General features: G+C 48.8%; 1 protein-coding gene across 2 annotated transcripts in view; it reads left to right on the forward strand.

Moving 5' to 3' along the window:
- The window catches only part of SIMC1 (SUMO interacting motifs containing 1), a 38,342-nt gene that overhangs the window by 13,368 nt on the left and 1,288 nt on the right, over positions 1–23,686 (forward strand). For both annotated transcript variants that reach the window (XM_038771427.1, XM_038771428.1), the window contains exons 3-9: positions 958–1,190; positions 3,433–3,502; positions 7,355–7,506; positions 12,115–12,219; positions 12,489–12,617; positions 14,219–14,375; positions 18,120–18,204. In XM_038771427.1, the coding sequence (XP_038627355.1) occupies positions 958–1,190; positions 3,433–3,502; positions 7,355–7,506; positions 12,115–12,219; positions 12,489–12,617; positions 14,219–14,375; positions 18,120–18,204 (931 nt within the window). The remainder of the gene's footprint in view (positions 1–957; positions 1,191–3,432; positions 3,503–7,354; positions 7,507–12,114; positions 12,220–12,488; positions 12,618–14,218; positions 14,376–18,119; positions 18,205–23,686) is intronic.

The following is a 23,686-nucleotide window of genomic DNA, read 5'->3' on the forward strand; positions in this document are numbered from 1 at the left end:
AGGTGTATGTAAATACGTGTGTGTGTGTGTGTGTATATATATATATATATGTATATACACACACACATGTATGTATACAGGTGTATATAAATACGTGTGTGTATATATATATATATATATATATATATATATATATATATATATATGTGTACAGATGAGGTCACTGAGGCCCAGAGAAGTGACTAGCCCGAGGTCACACAGCGGACAAGCGGTGGAGCCGGGATTATGTATATATGTATGTGTGTGTGTATATATATATATATATGTATGTATATATATATATGTATATATGTGTGTGTGTGTGTGTATATATATATGTATATGTGTGTGTGTGTGTGTGTGTGTGTGTGTGTGTGTGTGTGTGTATATACACATATACACATCTACACATATACATACATATATACATAATCCCGGCTCCGCCGCTTGTCCGCTGTGTGACCTCGGGCTAGTCACTTCGCTGGGCCTCAGTGACCTCGTCTGTCAAATGGGGATTGAGACCGCGAGCCCCACGGGGGACAACGTGACGACCTCGTGTCCACCCCGGCGCGTAGAGTAGCAGCGCTCGGCACGTAGTAAGCGCTTAAGAAATATCGTAACGGCAACGTTAGCAACGACGAGCTCCCGGCCTCCCCCGGGGGGAGTCCAGCCGAGCGAGCGGAGCCGCGGGAGAAGCAGCGTGGCTCAGTGGGAAGAGCCCGGGCTTTGGAGTCAGAGGTCGTGGGGGCGAATCCCGACTCCACCGCAAGTCTTCTGCGTAACCTTGGGCAAGTCACTTAACTTCTCTGAGCCTCAGTTACCCCATCTGTAAAAATGGGGATTAAGACTGCGAGCCCTGCGTGGGACAACTTGATCACATTGTATTCCCCCCCCAGCGCTTAGAACAGTGCTTTGCACGTAGTAAGCGCTTAACAAATGCCATGATTATTATTATTATTATTATTATTTCCTCCGCAGAGGCAGGGGATCCGCCTGGCGGAGCCCATCCCGCAGAGGAGGCTGAGGATGATCGCGGGCACCGTGGAGGAGGACTTCCCCCTGGCCACGCTGCAGCTCCTCACGGACTTCGTGTCGCCCCGTCACTACCCGCCGGGGGACATGGTGGCCCACGTCATCCGCCGGATCCTGCTGGTGGCCGACGGCTCAGAGCTCCTCAAAGACGCCTACGTGCTGCTCATGAAGATCCAGCAGTACGGGGGCTCCCGCGCCGGGCGAGGGGGGACGGGGACGGCGGCGGGCAGCGACCGGCAGTCGCTCGCCTGCCGTTGCGAACGTAGAAATCGGGGTGGGTGGAGGGCGCTCACTACGTACCAAGAACTAGGCGGAGCGCTGGGGTAGTCCAAGACAACCAGGCGCCGTCGGGGTCCCACCCGGGGCGCGCAGACCGAGTTGCGGGGAGGAGCAGGAGGGTGGCCTAGAGGTTGAGAAGCAGCGTGGCTCAATGGAAAGAGCCCGGGCTTTGGAGTCGGAGGTCATGGGTTCGAATCCCGACTCAGCCACATGTCTGCTGTGTGACCTTGGGCAAGTCACTTAACTTCTCTGAGCCTCAGTTATCTCATTTGCAAAATGGGTATTAAGACTGTGAACCCCACATGGGACAACCTGATCACTTTGTATCCCCCCCCCAGCGCTTAGAACAGTGCTTTGCACATAGTAAGCGCTTAACAAATGCCAATATTATTATTATTATTATTAGATCACAAAATGGGGAGTCAGAAGGACCCGGTTCTTATCCCAGCTCTGCAACTTGTCTGATTTGTGCGACCTTGGGCGAGTCGCTTCACTTCCCCGGGCCTCAGTTTCCTCCTCCGGACCTGGGTCCTTATCCCGGCTCCGCCACTCGCCCGAGGTGCGGGACCTTGGGCGAGTCACTTCCCTTCTAGACCGTGAGCCCGTTGCTGGGTAGGGACTGTATCTGTGGCCGAACTGTACTTTCCAGGCGCTCAGTACAGTGCTCGGCACGCGGGAAGCGCTCGATAAAGACGACTAAATGACTGAATGATGAGCCTAGATCTACCCCGGCGCTTAGTGAGATAATAATAATAATAATGATGGCATTTGTTAAGCGCTTACTATGTGCAAAGCACTGTTCTAAGCACTGGGGAGGTTACAAGGCGATCAGGTTGTCCCACGGGGGGCTCACAGTCTTCATCCCCATTTGACAGATGAGGTCACTGAGGCCCAGAGAAGTGAAGTGACTTGCCCAAAGTCACACAGCTAAGTGGCGGGGGCAGGATTTGAACCCATGACCTCTGACTCCAGAGCCCATACTCTTTCCACTGAGCCACGCTGCTTCTCTGAGATATCGGTCTAAGCCCTGTCGGGGTGGGGAGATACAAGCAAATCTTGTTCCACCCTGGTCTCACAGTCTTAATCCCCATTTTACGGAGAAGGCCCGGAGAAGTGAATCAATCAATCAATCAATCGTATTTATTGAGCGCTTACTATGTGCAGAGCACTGTACTAAGCGCTTGGTCACACGCCGGGCGGAGTGGGATTAGAACCCAAGTCCGGTTTCTATCCACTAGACCGTCTCTATATGTTGCCAACTTGTACTTCCCAAGCGCTTAGTACAGTGCTCTGCACACAGTAAGCGCTCAATAAATACGATTGATTGATTAATTGATAGACAGGCTGCTTCCCCAAGTTCCTCCCAGGACCCTGAGGACTTCACAGTCTGAGCGCCGGGGGAGTCGAATAGAGTGTGCGCACTTTGTGCGGAGCACTGGACTAAGAGAGGGTCCGATAAATAGAGTTTGCCGGCTCGATTCCTGCCCTCGAGGAGCTTCCAGTCTAGGAGATCCAGCAGCTGTGGCGGCCAACTCCCTGGAGTGGCCACTTTATTGTTCTTTTCCGTTGTACTCTCCCGAGCACTTAATACAGAGAAGCAGCGTGGCTCAGTGGAAAGAGCCCGGGCTTTGGAGTCCGAAGCCATGGGTTCAAATCCCGGCTCCGCCACTTAGCTGTGTGACTTCTCTGTGCCTCAGTTACCTCATCTAATGGGGATTAAGTGTTGCCAATTTGTACTTCCCAAGCGCTTAGTACAGTGCTCTGCACATAGTAAGCGCTCAATAAATACGATTGATGATGATTAAGACTGAGAGCCCCTGGTGGGACAACCTGATCACCTTGTAGCCTCCCCAGCTCTCAGAACAGTGCTTTGCACATAGTAAGCGCTCAATCAGTGCCATCGTTATTATTATTATTATTACAGTGCCCCGCACGCAGTTAGTGCTCGGTAAATATGATGGACGGGCTGACCAACCGGAGCCCATCGCCGGAGTGAGGGAGAGGGCGGGTGTCAGGGTGAAACCGGGGTCGGGCCTGTCTCCGGAGCAGGGAGGGGGTTGGGATTCCAGCGGGACCCCCACCCCGGGCCTGCCCCGGCCCAGCGGTGGCCCCGTGGCTGATGGCCACCGCTTTGGCTTTCAGGCTGCACCCCGCCAACATCAACTCCGTGGAGTGGGACTGGCAGCTGCTTACGTACGTCATGGAGGAGAAGGTACGGCCCTGCCCGCCTGGGCGGAGGGACCCCCGCGGCCCACGTTCCCCTTCCCCCAGAAAGCCCGCGGGTCTCCCGAGGGGCTCGGTGGCACCCCCCCCGCCGGGCCACTGTGGCCCCTGACGGGGGAGGTGGGCACCTCAGGGGCCTAACGGAGCAAGCACGGGTCGGGAGCCCAGACCGTGGTGCCCACGGAAACAGTCCCCCGGTCAGGGGCACCGGGCCCGGGGCGGCCCCTGAGACCAGGCGCATATGCTGGGTTGATGTGGCTCTCTCTGAAGAAGAATTGTTGTAAATGTGCCAGGCACTGTACTAAGCGAGATGTGGGACAATCTGATAACCTAGTATCTACCCCAGCACGTAGGATAGTGCTTGGCACATAGTAAGTGCTTAACAAATGCCACCATTATTGTTATTAGGAGACCAAGGTAGTTTAACAGCCAGCTGGGGAAGGAGAGAAAGGAGTCCAGCAAAGCAGCAGTAACCACCTGGATTGTGTTTAGTAGGACATAGTAAGTGCTTAACAAATACCACCATTATTGTTATCATTATTATTCGGAGACCAAGGTAGTTTAACAGCCAACTGGGGAATAAGAGAAAGGAGTCCAGCAAAGTGCTTAACATATACCATTATTGTCATTATTATTATTATGACACCAAGATAGTTTAACAGCTAACTAGGGAATGAGAGAAAGGAGTCCAGCAGAGCAGCAGTAACCACCTGGATTGTGTTCAGTAGGACATAGTAAGTGTTTCACAAATACCACCATTATTGTTATTATTATTATTATTATGAGACCAAGATAGTTTAACAGCCAACTGGAGAATGAGAGAAAGGAGTCCAGCAAAGCAGCAGTAACCACCTGGATTGGGTTTAGTAGGACATAGTAAGTGCTTAACAAATACCACCATTATTGTTATCATTATTATTATGAGACCAAGGTAGTTTAACAGCCAACTGGGGAATAAGAGAAAGGAGTCCAGCAAAGCAGTAGTAACCACCTGGATTGTGTTTAGTAGGACATAGTAAGTGCTTAACATATACCACCATTATTGTCATCATTATTATTATTATGAGACCAAGATAGTTTAACAGCTAACTAGGGAATGAGAGAAAGGAGTCCAGCAAAGCAGCAGTAACCACCTGGATTGTGTTTAGTAGGACATAGTAAGTGCTTAAATACTAACATTATTGTTATTATTATTATTATGAGACCGAGGTAGTTTAACAGCCAACTGGGGGATCAGAGAAAGGAATCCAGCAAAGCAGCAGTAACCACCTGGATTGTGTTTAGTAGGATCTAGTAAGTGCTTAACAAATACCACCATTATTGTTATTATTATTATTATGAGACCAGGATAGTGGATTGTGTTTAGTAGGACATAGTAAGTGCTTAACAAATACCACCATTATTTTTATTATTATTATTATGAGACCAAGATAGTTTAACAGCCAACTGGGGAATGAGAGAAAGGAGTCCAGCAAAGCAGCAGGAACCACCTGGATTGTGTTTAGTAGGACATAGTAAGTGCTTAACAAATACCACCATTATTGTTATCATTATTATTAGGAGACCAAGGTAGTTTAACAGCCAACTGGGGAATAAGAGAAAGGAGTCCAGCAAAGCAGTAGTAACCACCTGGATTGGGTTTAGTAGGACATAGTAAGTGCTTAACATATACCACCATTATTGTCATTATTATTATTATGAGACCAAGATAGTTTAACAGCTAACTAGGGAATGAGAGAAAGGAGTCCAGCAAGGCAGCAGTAACCACCTGGATTGTGTTTAGTAGGACATAGTAAGTGCTTAAATACTACCATTATTGTTATTATTATTATGAGACCAAGGTAGTTTAACAGCCAACTGGGGAATGAGAGAAGGGAGTCCAGCAAAGCAGCAGTAACCACCTGGATTGTGTTTAGTAGGACATCGTAAGTGCTTAACAAATACCACCATTATTGTTATTATTATGAGACCAGGATAGTGGATTGTGTTTAGTAGGACATAGTAAGTGCTTAACAAATACCACCATTATTGTTATTATTATGAGACCAGGATAGTGGATTGTGTTTAGTAGGACATAGTAAGTGCTTAACAAATACCACCATTATTTTTATTATTATTATTATTATGAGACCAAGATAGTTTAACAGCCATCTGGGGAATGAGAGAAAGGAGTCCAGCAAAGCAGCAGGAACCACCTGGATTGTGTTTAGTAGGACATAGTAAGTGCTTAACAAATACCACCATTATTGTTATCATTATTATTAGGAGACCAAGGTAGTTTAACAGCCCACTGGGGAATGAGAGAAGGGAGTCCAGCAAAGCAGCAGGAACCACCTGGATTGTGTTTAGTAGGACATAGTAAGTGCTTAACAAATACCACCATTATTGTTATTATTATGAGAACGAGGTAGTTTAACAGCCAACTGGGGAATGAGAGAAAGGAGTCCACCAAAGCAGCTGTAACCACCTGGATTGTGTTTAGTAGGTAGAAACAGCAGGGAAGGGAGAACTGAGTCTAATATGCATGGCAGTTACCCCAAATCAATCAATCATACTTATTGAGTGCATACTGTGTGCAGAGCACAGTACTAAGTGCTTGGGAGAGTATAATATAATAAGAGTTGGTAGACATGACCCCTGCCCACAATGAACCAGATTTATAGAACCAAATATAAATATTTATATTATATATTATTATATTGTATATATAATACTATATAATTTTATATATAATATTATAATATATTATATATTGGTACATACCAAATATAAATATTTATATTATATTATATCATGCATTATATATAATAATTTATAATATTATATAATGTTATAATATAATTATATATTATATAATATAAATATTTATATGAATGTATTTATATTTATTGCTCTTTATTTATTTTACTTGTACATATCTATTCTATTTATTTTATTTTGTTAGTATGTTTGGTTTTGTTCTCTGTCTCCCCCTTTTAGACTGTGAGCCCACTGTTGGGTAGGGACCGTCTCTAGATGTTGCCAACTTGTACTTCCCAAGCGCTTAGTCCAGTGCTCTGCACACAGTAAGCGCTCAATAAATACGATTGATGATGATAATAGAGTTGGTAGACATGACCCCCGCCCACAATGAACCAGATTTATAGAACCAAATATAAATATCTATATTTATATAAATATTTATATAAATTTATATAAATATATTTATATTACTCTATTTATTTTACTCGTACCTATCTATTCTATTTATTTTGTTAGTATGTTTGGTTTTGTTCTCTGTCTCCCCCTTTTAGGCTGTGAGCCCACTGTTGGGTAGGGACCGTCTCTATATGTCTCCAACTTGTACTTCCCAAGCTATTAGTACAGTGCTCTGCACACAATAACCGCTCAATAAATACGATTGATTGATTGATTATATATTTATATAAATATATTTATATATTTAATATAAATAAATAAGTTACGGACAGGTATGTAAGCGCTCTGGGGCCGAGGGAGGGGTGAAGAAAGGATGCCAGATCCCACGTAGTAGAAGCAGATGGGGTTGGGCACGGTCCTCGTGGGGCTCCCAGTCTCAATCCCCATTGGACACGTGAGGGAACTGAGGCTCAGGGAAGTGAGGTGGGCACAGGCAGGATTAGAACCCATGACCTTCCGACTCCCTGGGCTGTGGTCCAGCCACTAAGCCCCGCTGCTGCTGCTGCTGCTTAGTGCCCACGGTCGTGGCGTTTACCGGGGGGAGGCTTCGCCGCCGGAGACCCGGCCAGCCCGGCGCTCCAGGGGGGTGAGCCCCCCGGTACCCCTCGGGGTGACCCCTTGCTCCGCCTTTTCCCCCCCGCAGAAACCGCTGCCCGGCCGCCTCTACTTCCTGCGCTACGTGGTGCAGACGCTGCAGGACGACTTCCAGATGGCCCTGCGCCGTCGCTGGCAGCAGCTGCAGCAGTCCTTCGTCAGCGCCGTGCTCTCCTGCGACAAGCAGCCGCACAACATCAGGTGACTGAAAGGATCAGTCGTATTTATTGAGCGCTTACTGTGTGCAGAGCATCATCAATCATCATCATCATCAATCGTATTTATTGAGCGCTTACTACGTGCAGAGCACTGCACTAAGCGCTTGGGAAGTACAAATTGGCAACACATAGAGACGGTCCCTACCCAACAGCGGGCTCGCAGTCTAAAAGGGGGAGACAGAGAACAAAACCAAACATACTAACAAAATAAAAGAAATAGGATAGATATCATCATCATCATCATCAATCGTATTTATTGAGTGCTTACTGTGTGCAGAGCACTGTACTAAGTGCTTGGGAAGTACAAATTGGCAACATATAGAGACAGTCGCTACCCAACAGTGAGCTCACAGTCTAAAAGGGGGAGACAGAGAACAAAACCAAACATACTAACAAAATAAAAGAAATAGAATAGATATCATCATCATCATCATCATCAATCGTATTTATTGAGCGCTTACTACGTGCAGAGCACTGGAGTAAGCGCTTGGGAAGTACAAATTGGCAACACATAGAGACAGTCCCTACCCAACAGCGGGCTCGCAGTCTAAAATGGGGAGACAGAGAACAAAACCAAACAGACTAACAAAATAAAATAAATAGAATAGATATCATCATCATCATCAATCGTATTTATTGAGCGCTTACTACATGCAGAGCACTGTACTAAGCGCTTGGGAAGTCCAAATTGGCAACACATAGAGACAGTCCCTACCCAACAGTGGGCTCACAGTCTAAAAGGGGGAGACGGAGAACAAAACCAAACATACTAACAAAATAAAATAAATAGAATAGATATCATCATCATCATCATCAATCGTATTTATTGAGCGCTTACTGTATGCAGAGCACTGTACTAAGCGCTTGGGAAGTACAAATTGGCAACATCTAGAGACAGTCCCTACCCAACAGTGGGCTCACAGTCTAAAAGGGGGAGACAGAGAACAAAACCAAACATACTAACAAAATAAAATAAATAGAACAGATATGTACAAATAAAAGAAATAAATAGAGTAATAAATATGTACAAGCATATATACATATGTACTAAGCGCTTGGGAAGTACAAATTGGACACCGGTGGCCCCCGCCCCGGCAACCAGGGCTGGGCCTCAGGGGCTTAGTAATAATCATTACTAATAATAATTACCAATGACGGCATTTATTAAGCGGTTACGACGTGCAAAGCACTGTTCATTCATTCATTCATTCAGTGGTATTTATTGAGCGCTTACTGTGTGCAGAGCACTGTGCTAAGCGCTTGGGAAGTCCAAGTTGGCAACAGATAGAGACGGTCCCTACCCGACAGCGGGCTCACAGTCTAGAAGGGGGAGCGGGACGGGCTCCGGACAGGAGGAGCATGTGCACGCGTGTGTGCCTGCGTGGGCACGGGCGCAGGGAAGGATGGAAGATGGAGATTGGGGAAGGGCAAGGAGGACCGTCAGTCAGGAAAATCGTATTTAACGAGTGCTTACTGTGCACCGTACTGAGCGCTTGGGAGAGGACAGCGGAACAATAAATGGACTCATTCCCTGTCCACAGTGAGCTTACGGTCTAGAGGGGGAGCCAGACACTAACATCATCATCAATCGTATTTATTTATTGAGCGCTTACTGTGTGCAGAGCACTGTACTAAGCGCTTGGGAAGTCCAAGTTGGCAACATGTAGAGACAGTCCCTACCCAACAGTGGGCTCACAGTCTAAAAGACTGTCTAAAAGACAGTGTAAAAGACTAACAGAAATCAAGAAATGACGGAGGTGGACATAGGTGGTGTGGGGCGGGGACGGAGGGGATGAATAAAAGGAGCCAGTCAGGATGACGCGGAAGGGAGCGGGAGAAGAGGAAAGGAGGGCTTACTTGGGGAGGTGACAAGGTGATCAGGTTGTCCCACGGGGGGCTCACAGCCTTCATCCCCATTTTACTGATGAGGGAACTGAGGCCCAGAGAAGTGACTTGCCCAAAGTCACACAGTGGACAATTGGCAGAGCTGGGATTTGAACCCATGCCCTCTGACTCCAAAACCCATGCTCTTTCCCGGCTCTGCCACATCAATCAATCAATCGTATTTACTGTGTGCAGAGCACTGTACTAAGCGCTTGGGAAGTCCAAGTTGGCAACATATAGGGACGGTCCTTACCCAACAGTGGGCTCACAGTCTAGAAGGGGGAGACAGACAACAAAACACAACATATTAACAAAATAAAATAAATAGAATAGATATGTACAAGTAAAATAGAGTAATAAGTCTGTACAAACATATATCCATATATACAGGTGCTGTGGGGAGGGGAAGGAGGTAAGGCCGGGGGGATGGAGAGGGGGAGAGGAAAGACGGGGGCTCAGTCTGGGTGTTGTGTGACCTTGGGCAAGTCACTTAACTTCTCTGAGCCTCAGTTACCTCATCTGTTAAATGGGGATTAAGACTGTGAGCCCCACGTGGGACAACTTAATCACCTTGTATCCCCCCCCAGCGCTTAGAACAGTGCTTTGCACATAGTAAGCGCTTAACAAATGCCATCATTATTATTATTATTATTTCCACTGAGCCATGCTGCTTCTGTAGTACAGTGCTCTACACACAGTAAGCGCTCAATAAATACAACTGAATGAATGAATGAATGAAGACAATACTAATAATTGTGGTATTCGTTAAGCACTTACTATGTGCCAGGCAATGTATTAAACGCTGGGATGGATACAAGTAAATGGGGTCGGACACGGTCCCCATCCCCCATGGCGCTCACAGTCTTAATCCTCATTTTGCAGATGAGGGAACAGGCCCAGAGAGGTGAAGCGACCGGCCCTAAGTCACACAGGCTTGTGGCAGAGGCGGGATTAGAACCCAGGTCCTTCCGCCTCCCAAGCCCCGAGTCTGTCTACTAGGCCAGTTTGGGGCGTCCAGGCGAGGCAGCGGGCAGTGGGGCGGTGCCATGAGTCCCCAGATCTCTGGACCGGCCCCGTGCCCTACGCGGCTCTCCTTCCCAGCCACACCAAGGCGGGACAGAGCCGCGGGAAGTGGGGGAGTAAGCATTGTGGCTCAGTGGAAAAAGCCTGAATCTAGGAGTCAGAAGTCATGGGTTCTAATCCCGGGCTCCACTGCTTGTCAGCTGTGTGACTTTGGGCAAGTCACTTCACTTCTCTGGGCCTCAGTTCCCTCATCTGTAAAATGGGGATGAAGACTGTGAGCCCCCCGTGGGACAACCTGACTGTAAGCCCGCTGTTGGGTAGGGACTGTCTCTATATGTTGCCATCTTGTACTTCCCAAGCGCTCAGTACAGTGCTCTGCACACAGTAAGCGCTCAATAAATACGATCGATGATGATGATACGTTGCCATCTTGTACTTCCCAAGTGCTCAGTACAGTGCTCTGCACACAGTAAGCACTCAATAAATACGATTGATTGATTGATTGTATCTACCCCCAGCGCTTAGAACAGTGCTCGGCCCATAGTAAGCACTTAAATACCATCATCATTATTATCGTCCCCCTCTCCATCCCCCCCATCTTACCTCCTTCCCTTCCCCACAGCACCTGTATATATGGATATGTTTGTACATATTTATTACTCTATTTATTTATTTTACTTGTACATAGCTATTCTATTTATTTTATTTTGTTAGTATGTTTGGTTTTGTTCTCCGTCTCCCCCTTTTAGACTGTGAGCCCACTGGTGGGTAGGGACTGTCTCTCTATGTTGCCAATTTGTACTTCCCAAGCGCTTAGTCCAGTGCTCTCACATAGTAAGCGCTCAATAAATACGATTGATGACGATGATTATTACTACTACCTACTCGTAGCACCTCCACAGTACTTGTATCTACTGAGGTAGATACAAGCTAATCAGGTTGGACGCAGTCCGTATCCCACGTGGGGCTCACGGTCTCCACCCCCGTTTTACAGAATTGGGGACGGAGGCCCAGAGAAGTGAAGCGACTCGTCCAAGGTCACTCATTCATTCATTCAATCGTATTTATCGAGCGCTTACTGTGTGCAGAGCACCGTGCTAAGCGCTTGGGAAGTCCAAGTTGGCAACATCTAGAGCCGGTCCCTACCCAACAGCGGGCTCACAGTCTAGAAGGGGGAGACGGACGACAAAACAAAACGTTAACAAAATAAAATAAGTAGAATAAATAGGTCACACAGCAGACGGGTGGCAGAGCCGGGATCATCATCATCAATCGTATTTATTGAGCGCTTACTATGTGCAGAGCACTGTACTAAGCGCTTGGGAAGTACAAATTGGCAACCTGTAGAGACAGGCCCTACCCAACAGTGGGCTCACAGTCTAAAAGGGGGAGACAGAGAACAAAACCAAACATACTAACAAAATAAAATAAATAGAATAGATATGTACAAATAAAATAAATAAATAGAGTAGAAAATATGTACAAACATATGAGAACTCGGGTCCTCTGTCGCCCGGGCACTTTCCACTAGGCCGTAGCGCTTCTCCAGTCTAACAGGACCGACCCTCCCGGTGGAGGGGGCATGGGGAAGGGGGTCCCAAGCCCCACTTCTGCCACCCGGCCACAATCTGAGGAGCCCCCGCGATGCCCCCGCGCCTCAGCGCCCGCTCCCCATCCGTTGCAGGGACGTGATCTCCTGGCTGGTCCGCGAAGTGGCCAGCATGGAGCCCACCCGGGACCAGGGCAGCGGGCCGAACCCCGGGCGCCACGGGACGGGCTGCAGTCAGCAGTGAGTGTCGGGCCGGGCCGGCCCGGGGACGGGGCAGAGGGCCGAGCATCCGTCGGTCACCCCTCGGGCCCCCAGACCCACCTGGAGGGGAACAGGACCGGATTAAGCGGAGAGGGGACGTCTTCCCTTCCGGGGTGGCGGTCACCCCCGCGTCCTCCTCCTCCTCCTCCTCCCGGGCCGCCCCGAGGCGAGGCTGGGGAGTCCGTCCGGGGGCCGGGAAGGGGCGCGGAGCCCGGCCCCTCTCCCGACCGGCGGGGCGGCGGGCGCAGGGCGGTGTGTTGCCTGCAGCGGATGCTGTCCATAGCGGTGGAGGTGGACCGCTCGCCCACCTGCAGCTCCGCCAAGATCGCCAACAAGATGTTCGACCTGGTGCTGGCCATCCCCGAGCGCAGCCAGAGGTAAGAAGTCGGGCCCTGACGCCGCCCGGGCCGGCTCGACGAATGCTCGGATGCGTTCACCCATCCGAGTTCGGCCCCCCGGACCCCGATCTCTGGCTATTAGGGTGGGTGCCCACCTGTGGGGCTAAGCACTGGAGTAGGGGCGTGAGAGGACGGAGTCCAGTACAGTCTGCAGCTCCCTTTGCCTCCCATCCCCTCTTCCCCTGCAGCCGGGTGGGCACGGGGTGGCTCCGTTCTAGTAGTTCAGCTCCGCCGCGGGGGCTGGGAAAGTCCCGTTCCCCCTGCAGCCGGTGCCTCCTTTTCCCCGTGCCAACATGATGCGTGGGCAGAGCACTCTGGCACACCCGCCTCTGCCCTTGCCCAGCCGGCTGCAGGGTGAGCTGGTGGCACACCAGAGCTCGGCCGTAAACAAGGTCTCTGCCAACCTCGCTCCCCGCCCTGTGGCCCATTCCCTGCCCGCTTGACCATTAGCCAGCAAGCATCAGGAGCCGGACTCCAACTCCCCGGGCCTCTGCTCGGCTGAAGGGGCCGTTGCCTTGGAAACCCGGCCACCCGGGGGGCCGGCAGACGGAGCCGACCTTAGGCCCGGGGCGCAAACACCACCTGCTTTTCAACCGTGTGCCCAGTCAAGGGTTGCCCTCCCCCTGAGGGGCCGGGCCTGCCTGAGAGGCGGCTTGGCAGCAAGAGGATAATCCCACTCTCGCGTCCCCCCGCACCTCCCATCCCTATCCCCCCGCAAAATGGGCATCCTGGCTCCTCCCACCCAGTCGGTCACCGGCATTTCCCGAGCACCTACCGTTCAGTCGTATTTACTGAGCGCCTATCGTGTACTAAGCCCTCGGGAGAGTACAGGTCAACGATAAGCAGACACGTTCCCTGCCCACGTTCATTCAGTTATATTTATCGAGCGCTTGGGAAGTACAAGTTGGCAACATATGGAGACGGTCCCTACCCCAACAGTGGGCTCACAGTCTAGAAGGGGGAGACAGAACAAAACATATTAACAACATAAAATAAATATGTACAAATAAAATAGAGTAATAAATACATATATACAGGTGCTGTGGGGAGGGGAAGGAGGTAAGGTGGAGGGGATGGGGAGGAGGGGGAGACAGACATCAAAACAAAGAAATACACTGCAGTTAGATACGTAACGGGCTGGAAGCGGGAAGAGCAAAGGGAGGAAGTCAGGGCGATGCAGAAGGGAATGGGAGATGCGGAAAGGGGGAGCTTGGAGTGGGAAGGCCATGAACGCGGGGAGAGTCATCGTCTGTCGGATTTGAGGAGGGAGGGCATTCCGGGCCGGAGGCGGGACGTGGGCGAGATGGAGGCCCAGTGAGCAGGTGAGCGGGCCGGCCCTCCCCTTCCTCAATCAATCAATCAATCAATCGTATTTATTGAGCGCTTACTATGTGCAGAGCACTGCGCTAAGCGCTTGGGAAGTACAAATTGGCAACGCATAGAGACGGCCCCTACCCAACAGTGGGCTCACAGTCTAAAAGGGGGAGGCAGAGAACAAAGGCAAACATACCAAAAAAATAAAATAGGATAGAAATGTACAAGTAAAATAAATAAATAGAGTAATAAATATCCTCCCTCAGGAGGACCTTCTTCACCACCATGGAGAGCCATCTTCTCCGCTGCAAACTGCTGGAGATGATGTTCCTTCACAGCTGCAAGGAGCCCACCAACCTGCCGCTGTCCCTGGCTCAGGCCCTGCACTTCCTGGCCAATGCCACCTCTCTGCTGCCCTGCCAGGTACCCGGCCCCTCCCTGAGCATCCCCTCCCTAAGAAGCAGCCTGGCTCAGTGGGAAGAGCCCGGGCTTTGGAGTCAGAGGTCACGGGTTCGAATCCCCGGCTCCGCCACATGTCTGCTGTGTGACCCTGGGCAAGTCACCTCACTTCTCTCAGCCTCAGTTACCTCATCTGTAAAATGGGGATTAAGACTGTGAGCCCCACATGGGACAACCTGATCACCTTTTATTCCCCGCCCCCCCCCCCAGTGCTTAGAACAGTGCTTTGCACATAGTAAGCACTTATCAATCAATCAATCAATCGTATTTATTGAGCGCTTACTATGTGCAGAGCACTGGACTAAGCGCTTGGGAAGTACAAATTGGCAACACATAGAGACAGTCCCTACCCAACAGTGGGCTCACAGTCTAAAAGGGGGAGACAGAGAACAGAATCAATCAATCAATCAATCGTATTTATTGAGCGCTTACTATGTGCAGAGCACTGGACTAAGCGCTTGGGAAGTACAAATTGGCAACACATAGAGACAGTCCCTACCCAACAGTGGGCTCACAGTCTAAAAGGGGGAGACAGAGAACAGAATCAATCAATCAATCAATCGTATTTATTGAGCGCTTACTATGTGCAGAGCACTGGACTAAGCGCTTGGGAAGTACAAATTGGCAACACATAGAGACAGTCCCTACCCAACAGTGGGCTCACAGTCTAAAAGGGGGAGACAGAGAACAGAACCAAACATACCAACAAAATAAAATAAATAGGATAGAAATGTACAAGTAAAATAAATAAATAAATAAATAAATAGAATAATAAATATGTACAACCATATATACATATATACAGGTGCTGTGGGGAAATACCATCATTATTATTATTAATTCGGGGCTCGGCACCAGGGACGCAGTCCCGGCCCCACCTGGGGCTCACCGTCCGCCCTATCGATCCACCAGGCCTATTCGTTGAGCGCTTACTACGCGCAGTGCTCTGCACACAGTAAGCGCTCAATAAATACGATTGATGATGATGCACAGCACTGTCCTAAGCTCTTGGGAGAGTCCAGTACAACAGAACCAGCAGACAAGTTCCCTGCCCATAACGAGCCTACAGCGAACAGCCTGATGAGAAGCAGCCCGGCCTAGTGGCCAGGACTCGGACCCGGGTTCTAATCCTGGATCCGCCACCCGTCCGCTGCGTGATCTTAGCCAAGTCACGTCGCTTCTCTCAGCCTCAGTTCCCTCATCTGTAAAATGGCGATGAAGACCGTGAGCCCCGCGGGGGACCACCTGATTACCTTGTATCTACCCCAGCACTTAAACAGCGCTTGGCACGTAGCAATCATCATCATCAATCGTATTTATTGAGCGCTTACTATGTGCAGAGCACTGTACTAAGCGCTTGGGAGGTACAAACTGGCAACATAGAGAGACGGTCCCTACCCAACATTGGGCTCACAGTCTAAAAGGGGGAGACAGAGAACAAAACCAAACATACTAACAAAATAAAATAAATAGAATAGATACGTACAAATAAAATAAATAAATAAATAGAGTAATAAATATGTACAAACATATATACATATATACAGGTGCTGTGGGGAAAGGAAGGAGGTAAGATGGGGGGGATGGAGAGGGGGACGAGGGGGAGAGGAAGGAAGGGGCTCAGTCTGGGAAGGCCTCCTGGAGGAGGTGAGCTCTCAGCAGGGCCTTGAAGGGAGGAAGAGAGCGAGCTTGGCGGATGGGCAGAGGGATTGGGGGCATTCCAGGCCCGGGGGAGGACGTGGGAGGTACAAATTGGCAACATATAGAGACGGTCCCTACCCAACATTGGGCTCACAGTCTAAAAGGGGGAGACAGAGAACAAAACCAAACATGCTAACAAAATAAAATAAATAGATTAACAAATACCAAAGTTACTATTATTATTATTCTTCTAATCCCAGCTCCCCCATTTATCTGCTGTGTGGACAAGGCCCTAACTGATCTGTGCCTCGGTGTCCTGGAGTTAAACTAGGGACTAAACACCAGCCCCTCCCGCTTAGCCTGTGAGACCCTTGTGAGACAGAGACCGTGACCGCGCTTGGCACATAGGAAGAGCTCAGCAGATACATCAATTACTATTATTATTATCGTTGCCCTCGGTGGGCACCCAGGGGAGACCCTCTGTACTCAATCAATCAATCAATCATATTTATTGAGCGCTTACTGTGTGCAGAGCAGTGGACCAAGCGCTTGGGAAGTCCAAATTGGCAACATCTAGAGACAGTCATCATCATCATCAATCGTATTTATTGAGCGCTTACTATGTGCAGAGCACTGTACTGAGCGCTTGGGAAGTACAGATTGGCAACATCTAGAGACAGTCCCTACCCACCAGTGGGCTTACAGTCTAAAAGGGGGAGACAGAGAACAAAACCAAACATACTAACAAAATAAAATAAATAGATTAACAAATACCAAACTTACTATTATTATCATTATTATTATTATTCTAATCCCAGCTCCCCCATTTATCTGCTGTGTGGACAAGGCCCTAACTGATCTGTGCCTCGGTGTCCTGGAGTTAAACTAGGGACTAAACACCAGCCCCTCCCGCTTAGCCTGTGAGACCCTTGTGAGACAGAGACCGTGACCGCGCTTGGCACATAGGAAGAGCTCAGCAGATACGTCAATTACTATTATTATTATCGTTGCCCTCGGTGGGCACCCAGGGGAGACCCTCTCTACTCAATCAATCAATCAATCATATTTATTGAGCGCTTACTGTGTGCAGAGCAGTGGACCAAGCGCTTGGGAAGTCCAAATTGGCAACATCTAGAGACAGTCATCATCATCATCAATCGTATTTATTGAGCGCTTACTATGTGCAGAGCACTGTACTGAGCGCTTGGGAAGTACAAATTGGCAACATCTAGAGACAGTCCCTACCCACCAGTGGGCTTACAGTCTAAAAGGGGGAGACAGAGAACAAAACCAAACATACTAACAAAATAAAATAAATAGATTAACAAATACCAAACTTACTATTATTATCATTATTATTATTATTCTTCTAATCCCAGCTCCCCCATTTATCTGCTGTGTGGACAAGGCCCTAACTGATCTGTGCCTCGGTGTCCTGGAGTTAAACTAGGGACTAAACACCAGCCCCTCCCGCTTAGCCTGTGAGACCCTTGTGAGACAGAGACCGTGACCGCGCTTGGCACATAGGAAGAGCTCAGCAGATACGTCAATTACTATTATTATTATCGTTGCCCTCGGTGGGCACCCAGGGGAGACCCTCTGTACTCAATCAATCAATCAATCATATTTATTGAGCGCTTACTGTGTGCAGAGCAGTGGACCAAGCGCTTGGGAAGTCCAAATTGGCAACATCTAGAGACAGTCATCATCATCATCAATTGTATTTATTGAGCGCTTACTATGTGCAGAGCACTGTACTAAGCGCTTGGGAAGTACAAATTGGCAACATCTAGAGACAGTCCCTACCCACCAGTGGTCTCACACTCTAGAAGGGGGAGACAGAGAACAGAACCAAACATACTAACAAAATAAAATAGAATAAATATGTACAAGTAAAATAAATAGAGTAATAAATATGTACAAACATATAGACATATATACTCCTCCGGGGGGGAGAGGGCAGACCATCGCTCTCAAGGGAGGGCCCCTTTGGCCCCGTCCCCGGCCGGGGGGGATCCCAAAGCCCACCCCCGGCCCCGAGGCGACTGATTTTGGTCTCTGCCGCAGGGCGAGGAAGGGAAGTGGCAGAGTTGGGACGAGCTGATGGAACATTTACAGTTACTCCTCATCAGTTACCAGCACGTTTTAACAGGTAAGCAGCCACTCAGGCCGCCGGGGAGGGGTGGGCGGCGGGCACAGTTGAGGACCCCGGACCCGTGAAACTCAGCCGCATCACCCTCAGCCTTCCCGCTCACCGCGGAAGACATCCCTCGGTCCCCAGAATCCCGTGGAGGCTGGAGGACTCGGGGCTCGTCTTAGCCCGGGCCTGGGTTCTAATTCCGGCTCCACTTGGGGCAACTCGCTTTACCTCTCTGGCCCTCAGGTCCCTCACCCGCAAAATGGGGAGTCAAGACTGTGAGCCCCGTGCGGGACAGGGACCGAGTCCAACCTGATCAGCTTGGCGCGTAGGAGGGTGCCTGGCACATCATAAGCGCTTCACAAAAACTATAAAAATAAAAAGGAGCCAGCCGTGGGCCGGGACTCGGGCGGCGGCGGGGCTAGCCTGCGAAGGCGTAGCTCGGAGTCAGCAGGAATGTAACGGCCCGGCTCCGTGCGCGGGATTAATATTAAACCCCCTGCCACCCACCACCGGTCACCTGGCTCAGAAAACAAACTCCGGACCTCCTGCTCGCTGAGCCGTCCTCCCCGGCCAGCTGGAACGGGCAGGGAGTCGAGGCCAAGGAGCCGCGAGAGGAATCCGGCTGTGGCTTTTGGCCGACTTTCCGGGGCCGGGATCTCCCCCACACTGGTCACTGGCCGGGAGTCGAGGCCAAGGAGATGCGAGGGGAATCCGGCTGTGGCTTTTGGCCGACTTTCCGGGGCCGGGACCTCCCCACACTAGTCACTGTCCCCCCTGTGAATCAATCAATCAATCAATCGTATTTATTGAGCGCTTACTATGTGCAGAGCACTGTACTAAGCGCTTGGGAAGTACAAATTGGCAACACATAGAGACAGTCCCTACCCAACAGTGGGCTCACAGTCTAAAAGGGGGAGACAGAGAACAGAACCAAACATACCAACAAAATAAGATAAATAGGATAGAAATGTACAAGTAAAATAAATAAATAAATAAATAGAGTAATAAATATGTACAAACATATATACATATATACAGGTGCTGTGGGGAAGGGAAGGAGGTAAGATGGGGGGATGGAGAGGGGGACGAGGGGGAGAGGAAGGAAGGGGCTCAGTGTGGGAAGGCCTCCTGGAGGAGGTGAGCTCTCAGCAGGGCCTTGAAAGGAGGAAGAGAGCTAGCTTGGCGGATGGGCAGAGGGATTGGGGGCATTCCAGGCCCGGGGGAGGACGTGGGCCGGGGGTCGACGGCGGGACAGGCGAGAACGAGGTACGGTGAGGAGATTAGCGGTGGAGGAGCGGAGGGTGCGGGCTGGGCAGGAGAAGGAGTGAAGGGAGGTGAGGTAGGAGGGGGCGAGGTGATGGACAGCCTTGAAGCCCAGGGTGAGGAGTTTCTGCCTGATGCGCAGATTGATTGGTAGCCACTGGAGATTTTTGAGGAGGGGAGTAATATGCCCAGAGCGTTTCTGGACAAAGATAATCCGGGCAGCAGCATGAAGTATGGATTGAAGTGGAGAGAGACACGAGGATGGGAGATCAGAGAGAAGGCTGGTGCAGTAGTCGAGACGGGATAGGATGAGAGCTTGAATGAGCGGGGTAGCAGTTTGGATGGAGAGGAAAGGGCGGATCTTGGCAATGTTGCGGAGCTGAGACCGGCAGGTTTTGGTGACGGCTTGGATGTGAGGGGTGAATGAGAGGGTGAATCTCCTCCCCAGCTTGGTCTGCTTAGGGCTGGTTCTCAAGGCCCCCAGCTAAGAAACTGGCGGGGACTGGGGGGAAAGTCCCTCGAGGCTGACCGATTTTCTCAAGTCGTCATGCCCCGTTTCGTCTCCTCACCCAAACTACCTTTCCTTGGTACACAGTTGGACACCCTCTGTACTGAACTCAAGTCACTCGCTCCCCCATCCCTTCGCCGATCCCGTCCCACTAACCCACAGCCCCGTATCACCTCCACAGTCTGCCTCCTTCGCTCCCGTACACGAGAAAGGAACCAGTGGAAATAAAGTAGTAGTGACCGGGGATGAGAACTGTTTGGACCACAGCCTCTCCTCAGTCCCTGAACATGACTTAACTGGAATAATAATAATAATTATGGCATTTATTAAGCACTTACTGTGTGCAACATGCTGTTCTAAATGTTGGGCAGGTTAACTGTCAGCTGTGTGACTTTGGGCAAGGCACTTCACTTCCCTGGGCCTCAGTGACCTCATCTCTAAAATGGGGATGAAGACTGGGAGCCCCCCGTGGGACAACCTGATCACCCTGTATCCCCCACCCCCAGCACTTGGAACAGTGCATGGCACATAGTAAACGCTTAACAAATACCATCCTTATAAATTATTATTATTATTAAAGAGAAGCAGAATGGCTTACTGGAAAGATCCTGGGCTTGGGCGTCAGGTCGTGGGTTCTAATCCCTGCTCCGCCACTTGTCTGCTGTGTGACTTTGGGCAAGTCACTTCACTCCTCTGGGCCTCAGTTCCCTCATCTGGAAAATGGGGATGAAGACTGTGAGCCCCACGTGGGACAATCTGATTACCTTGTATATCCCCCAGCGCTTAGAACAGTGCATGGCACATGATAAGTGCTTAACAAATGCCAACATTATTATTATTATTATTGTTAGAAGACTGAGAACCCCACGTGGGACAACCTGATCACCTTGTATCCCCCGCCAGCGCTCAGAAGAGTGCTTGGCACATAGTAAGCACTTAACAAATGCCAACATTATTATTATTATTATTAGAAGACTGTGAGCCCCACGTGGGACAACCTGATGACCTTATTACCCTCCCCCCCACACCCCGTGCTTAGATGAATGATTGGCACATAGTAAATGCTTAAAAAATACCAACATTATTATTATTATTATTATTATTATTAGAAGACTGTGAGTCCCAAATGGGACAAACTGATCACCTTGTATCCTCCCCAGTGCTTAGAACAGTGATTGGCACATGATAAGCGCTTAACAAATACAAACATTATTATTATTATAAGACTGTGAGCCCCACATGGGACAACCTGATCACCTTGTATCCCCGCCAGCGCTCAGAAGAGTGCTTGGCACATAGTAAGCACTTAACAAATGCCAACATTATTATTATTATTATTAGAAGACTGTGAGCCCCACGTGGGACAACCTGATGACCTTATTACCCTCCCCCCCCCACCCCGTGCTTAGATGAATGATTGGCACATAGTAAGTGCTTAAAAAATACCAACATTATTATTATTATTATTATTATTATTAGAAGACTGTGAGTCCCAAATGGGACAAACTGATCACCTTGTATCCTCCCCAGTGCTTAGAACAGTGATTGGCACATGATAAGCGCTTAACAAATACAAACATTATTATTATTATAAGACTGTGAGCCCCACATGGGACAACCTGATCACCTTGTATCCCCGCCAGCGCTCAGAAGAGTGCTTGGCACATAGTAAGCACTTAACAAATGCCAACATTATTATTATTATTATTAGAAGACTGTGAGCCCCACGTGGGACAACCTGATGACCTTATTACCCTCCCCCCCCCCACCCCGTGCTTAGATGAATGATTGGCACATAGTAAGTGCTTAAAAAATACCAACATTATTATTATTATTATTATTATTATTAGAAGACTGTGAGTCCCAAATGGGACAAACTGATCACCTTGTATCCTCCCCAGTGCTTAGAACAGTGATTGGCACATGATAAGCGCTTAACAAATACAAACATTATTATTATTATAAGACTGTGAGCCCCACATGGGACAACCTGATCACCTTGTATCCCCGCCAGCGCTCAGAAGAGTGCTTGGCACATAGTAAGCACTTAACAAATGCCAACATTATTATTATTATTATTAGAAGACTGTGAGCCCCACGTGGGACAACCTGATGACCTTATTACCCTCCCCCCCCCCACCCCGTGCTTAGATGAATGATTGGCACATAGTAAGTGCTTAAAAAATACCAACATTATTATTATTATTATTATTATTATTAGAAGACTGTGAGTCCCAAATGGGACAAACTGATCACCTTGTATCCTCCCCAGTGCTTAGAACAGTGATTGGCACATGATAAGCGCTTAACAAATACAAACATTATTATTATTATAAGACTGTGAGCCCCAAATGGGACAACCTGATCACCTTGTATCCTCCCCAGTGCTTAGAACAGTGCTTGGCACATGATAAGCACTTAACAAATACAAACATTATTATTATTATAAAACTGTGAGCCCCATGTGGGACAACCTGATCACCTTGTATCCTCTCCAGTGCTTAGAACAGTGCTTGGCATACGATAAGCGCTTAACAAATACAAACATTATTATTATTATAAGACTGTGAGCCCCACATGGGACAACCTGATCACCTTGTATCCCCCCAGCGCTTAGGACAGTGCTTGGCACACAATAAGCGCTTAACAAATACAAACGTTATTATTATTATTAGAAGAGTGTGAGCCCCACATGGGACAACCTAATGACCTTGAATCCTCCCCAGTGCTTAGAACAGTGCTTGGCACATGATAAGCACCTAACAAATTCCAACATTATTATTATTATTATTATTAGAAGACTGTGAGCCCCACATGGGACAACCTGATCACCTTGTATCCTCCCCAGCGCTTAGAACAGTGTTTGGCACATGATAAGTGCTTAACAAATACAAACATTATTATTATTATAAGACTGAGCCCCACATGGGACAACCTGATCGCCTTGTATCCCCCCAGCGCTTAGGACAGTGCTTGGCACACGATAAGCGCTTAACAAATACAAGCGTTATTATGCGTGGCTCAGTGGAAAGAGCCCGGGCTTTGGAGTCAGAGGTCATGGGTTCAAATCCCAGCTCTGTCACTTGTCAGCTGGGTGACTTTGGGCAAGTCACTTCACTTCTCTGGGCCTCAGTGACCTCATCTGGAAAATGGGGATAAAGTCTGAGCCCCATGTGGGACAACTTGATTACCTTGTATCTACCCCAGTGCTTAGAACAGTGCTTTGCACATAGTAAGCGCTTAATAAAGGCCATCAATATTATTATTATTAGAAGACTGTGAGCCCCACGTGGGACAACCTAATGACCTTGCATCCTCCCCAGTGCTTATAACAGTGCTTGGCACATGATAAGCGCCTAACAAATGCCAACATCATTATTATTATTATTATTAGAAGACTGTGAGCCCCACGTGGGACAACCTAATGACCTTGCATCCTCCCCAGTGCTTAGAACAGTGCTTGGCACATGATAAGAGCCTAACAAATGCCAACATTATTATTATTATTATTATTATTATTATTATTATTATAAGACTGTGAGCCCCACATGGGACAGCCTGATAACCCTGTATCCCTCCCACCCCCCACCCCCAGCAGTTAGGACAGTGCTTGCCACATTAATCAATCAATCAATCAATCGTATTTATTGAGGGCTTACTGTGTGCAGAGCACTGTACTAAGCGCTTGGGAAGTACCAGCTGGCAACATACAGAGGCAGTCCC

Source organism: Tachyglossus aculeatus, chromosome X2 (assembly GCF_015852505.1).
Source record: "Tachyglossus aculeatus isolate mTacAcu1 chromosome X2, mTacAcu1.pri, whole genome shotgun sequence".
Classification (NCBI taxonomy): domain Eukaryota; kingdom Metazoa; phylum Chordata; class Mammalia; order Monotremata; family Tachyglossidae; genus Tachyglossus; species Tachyglossus aculeatus.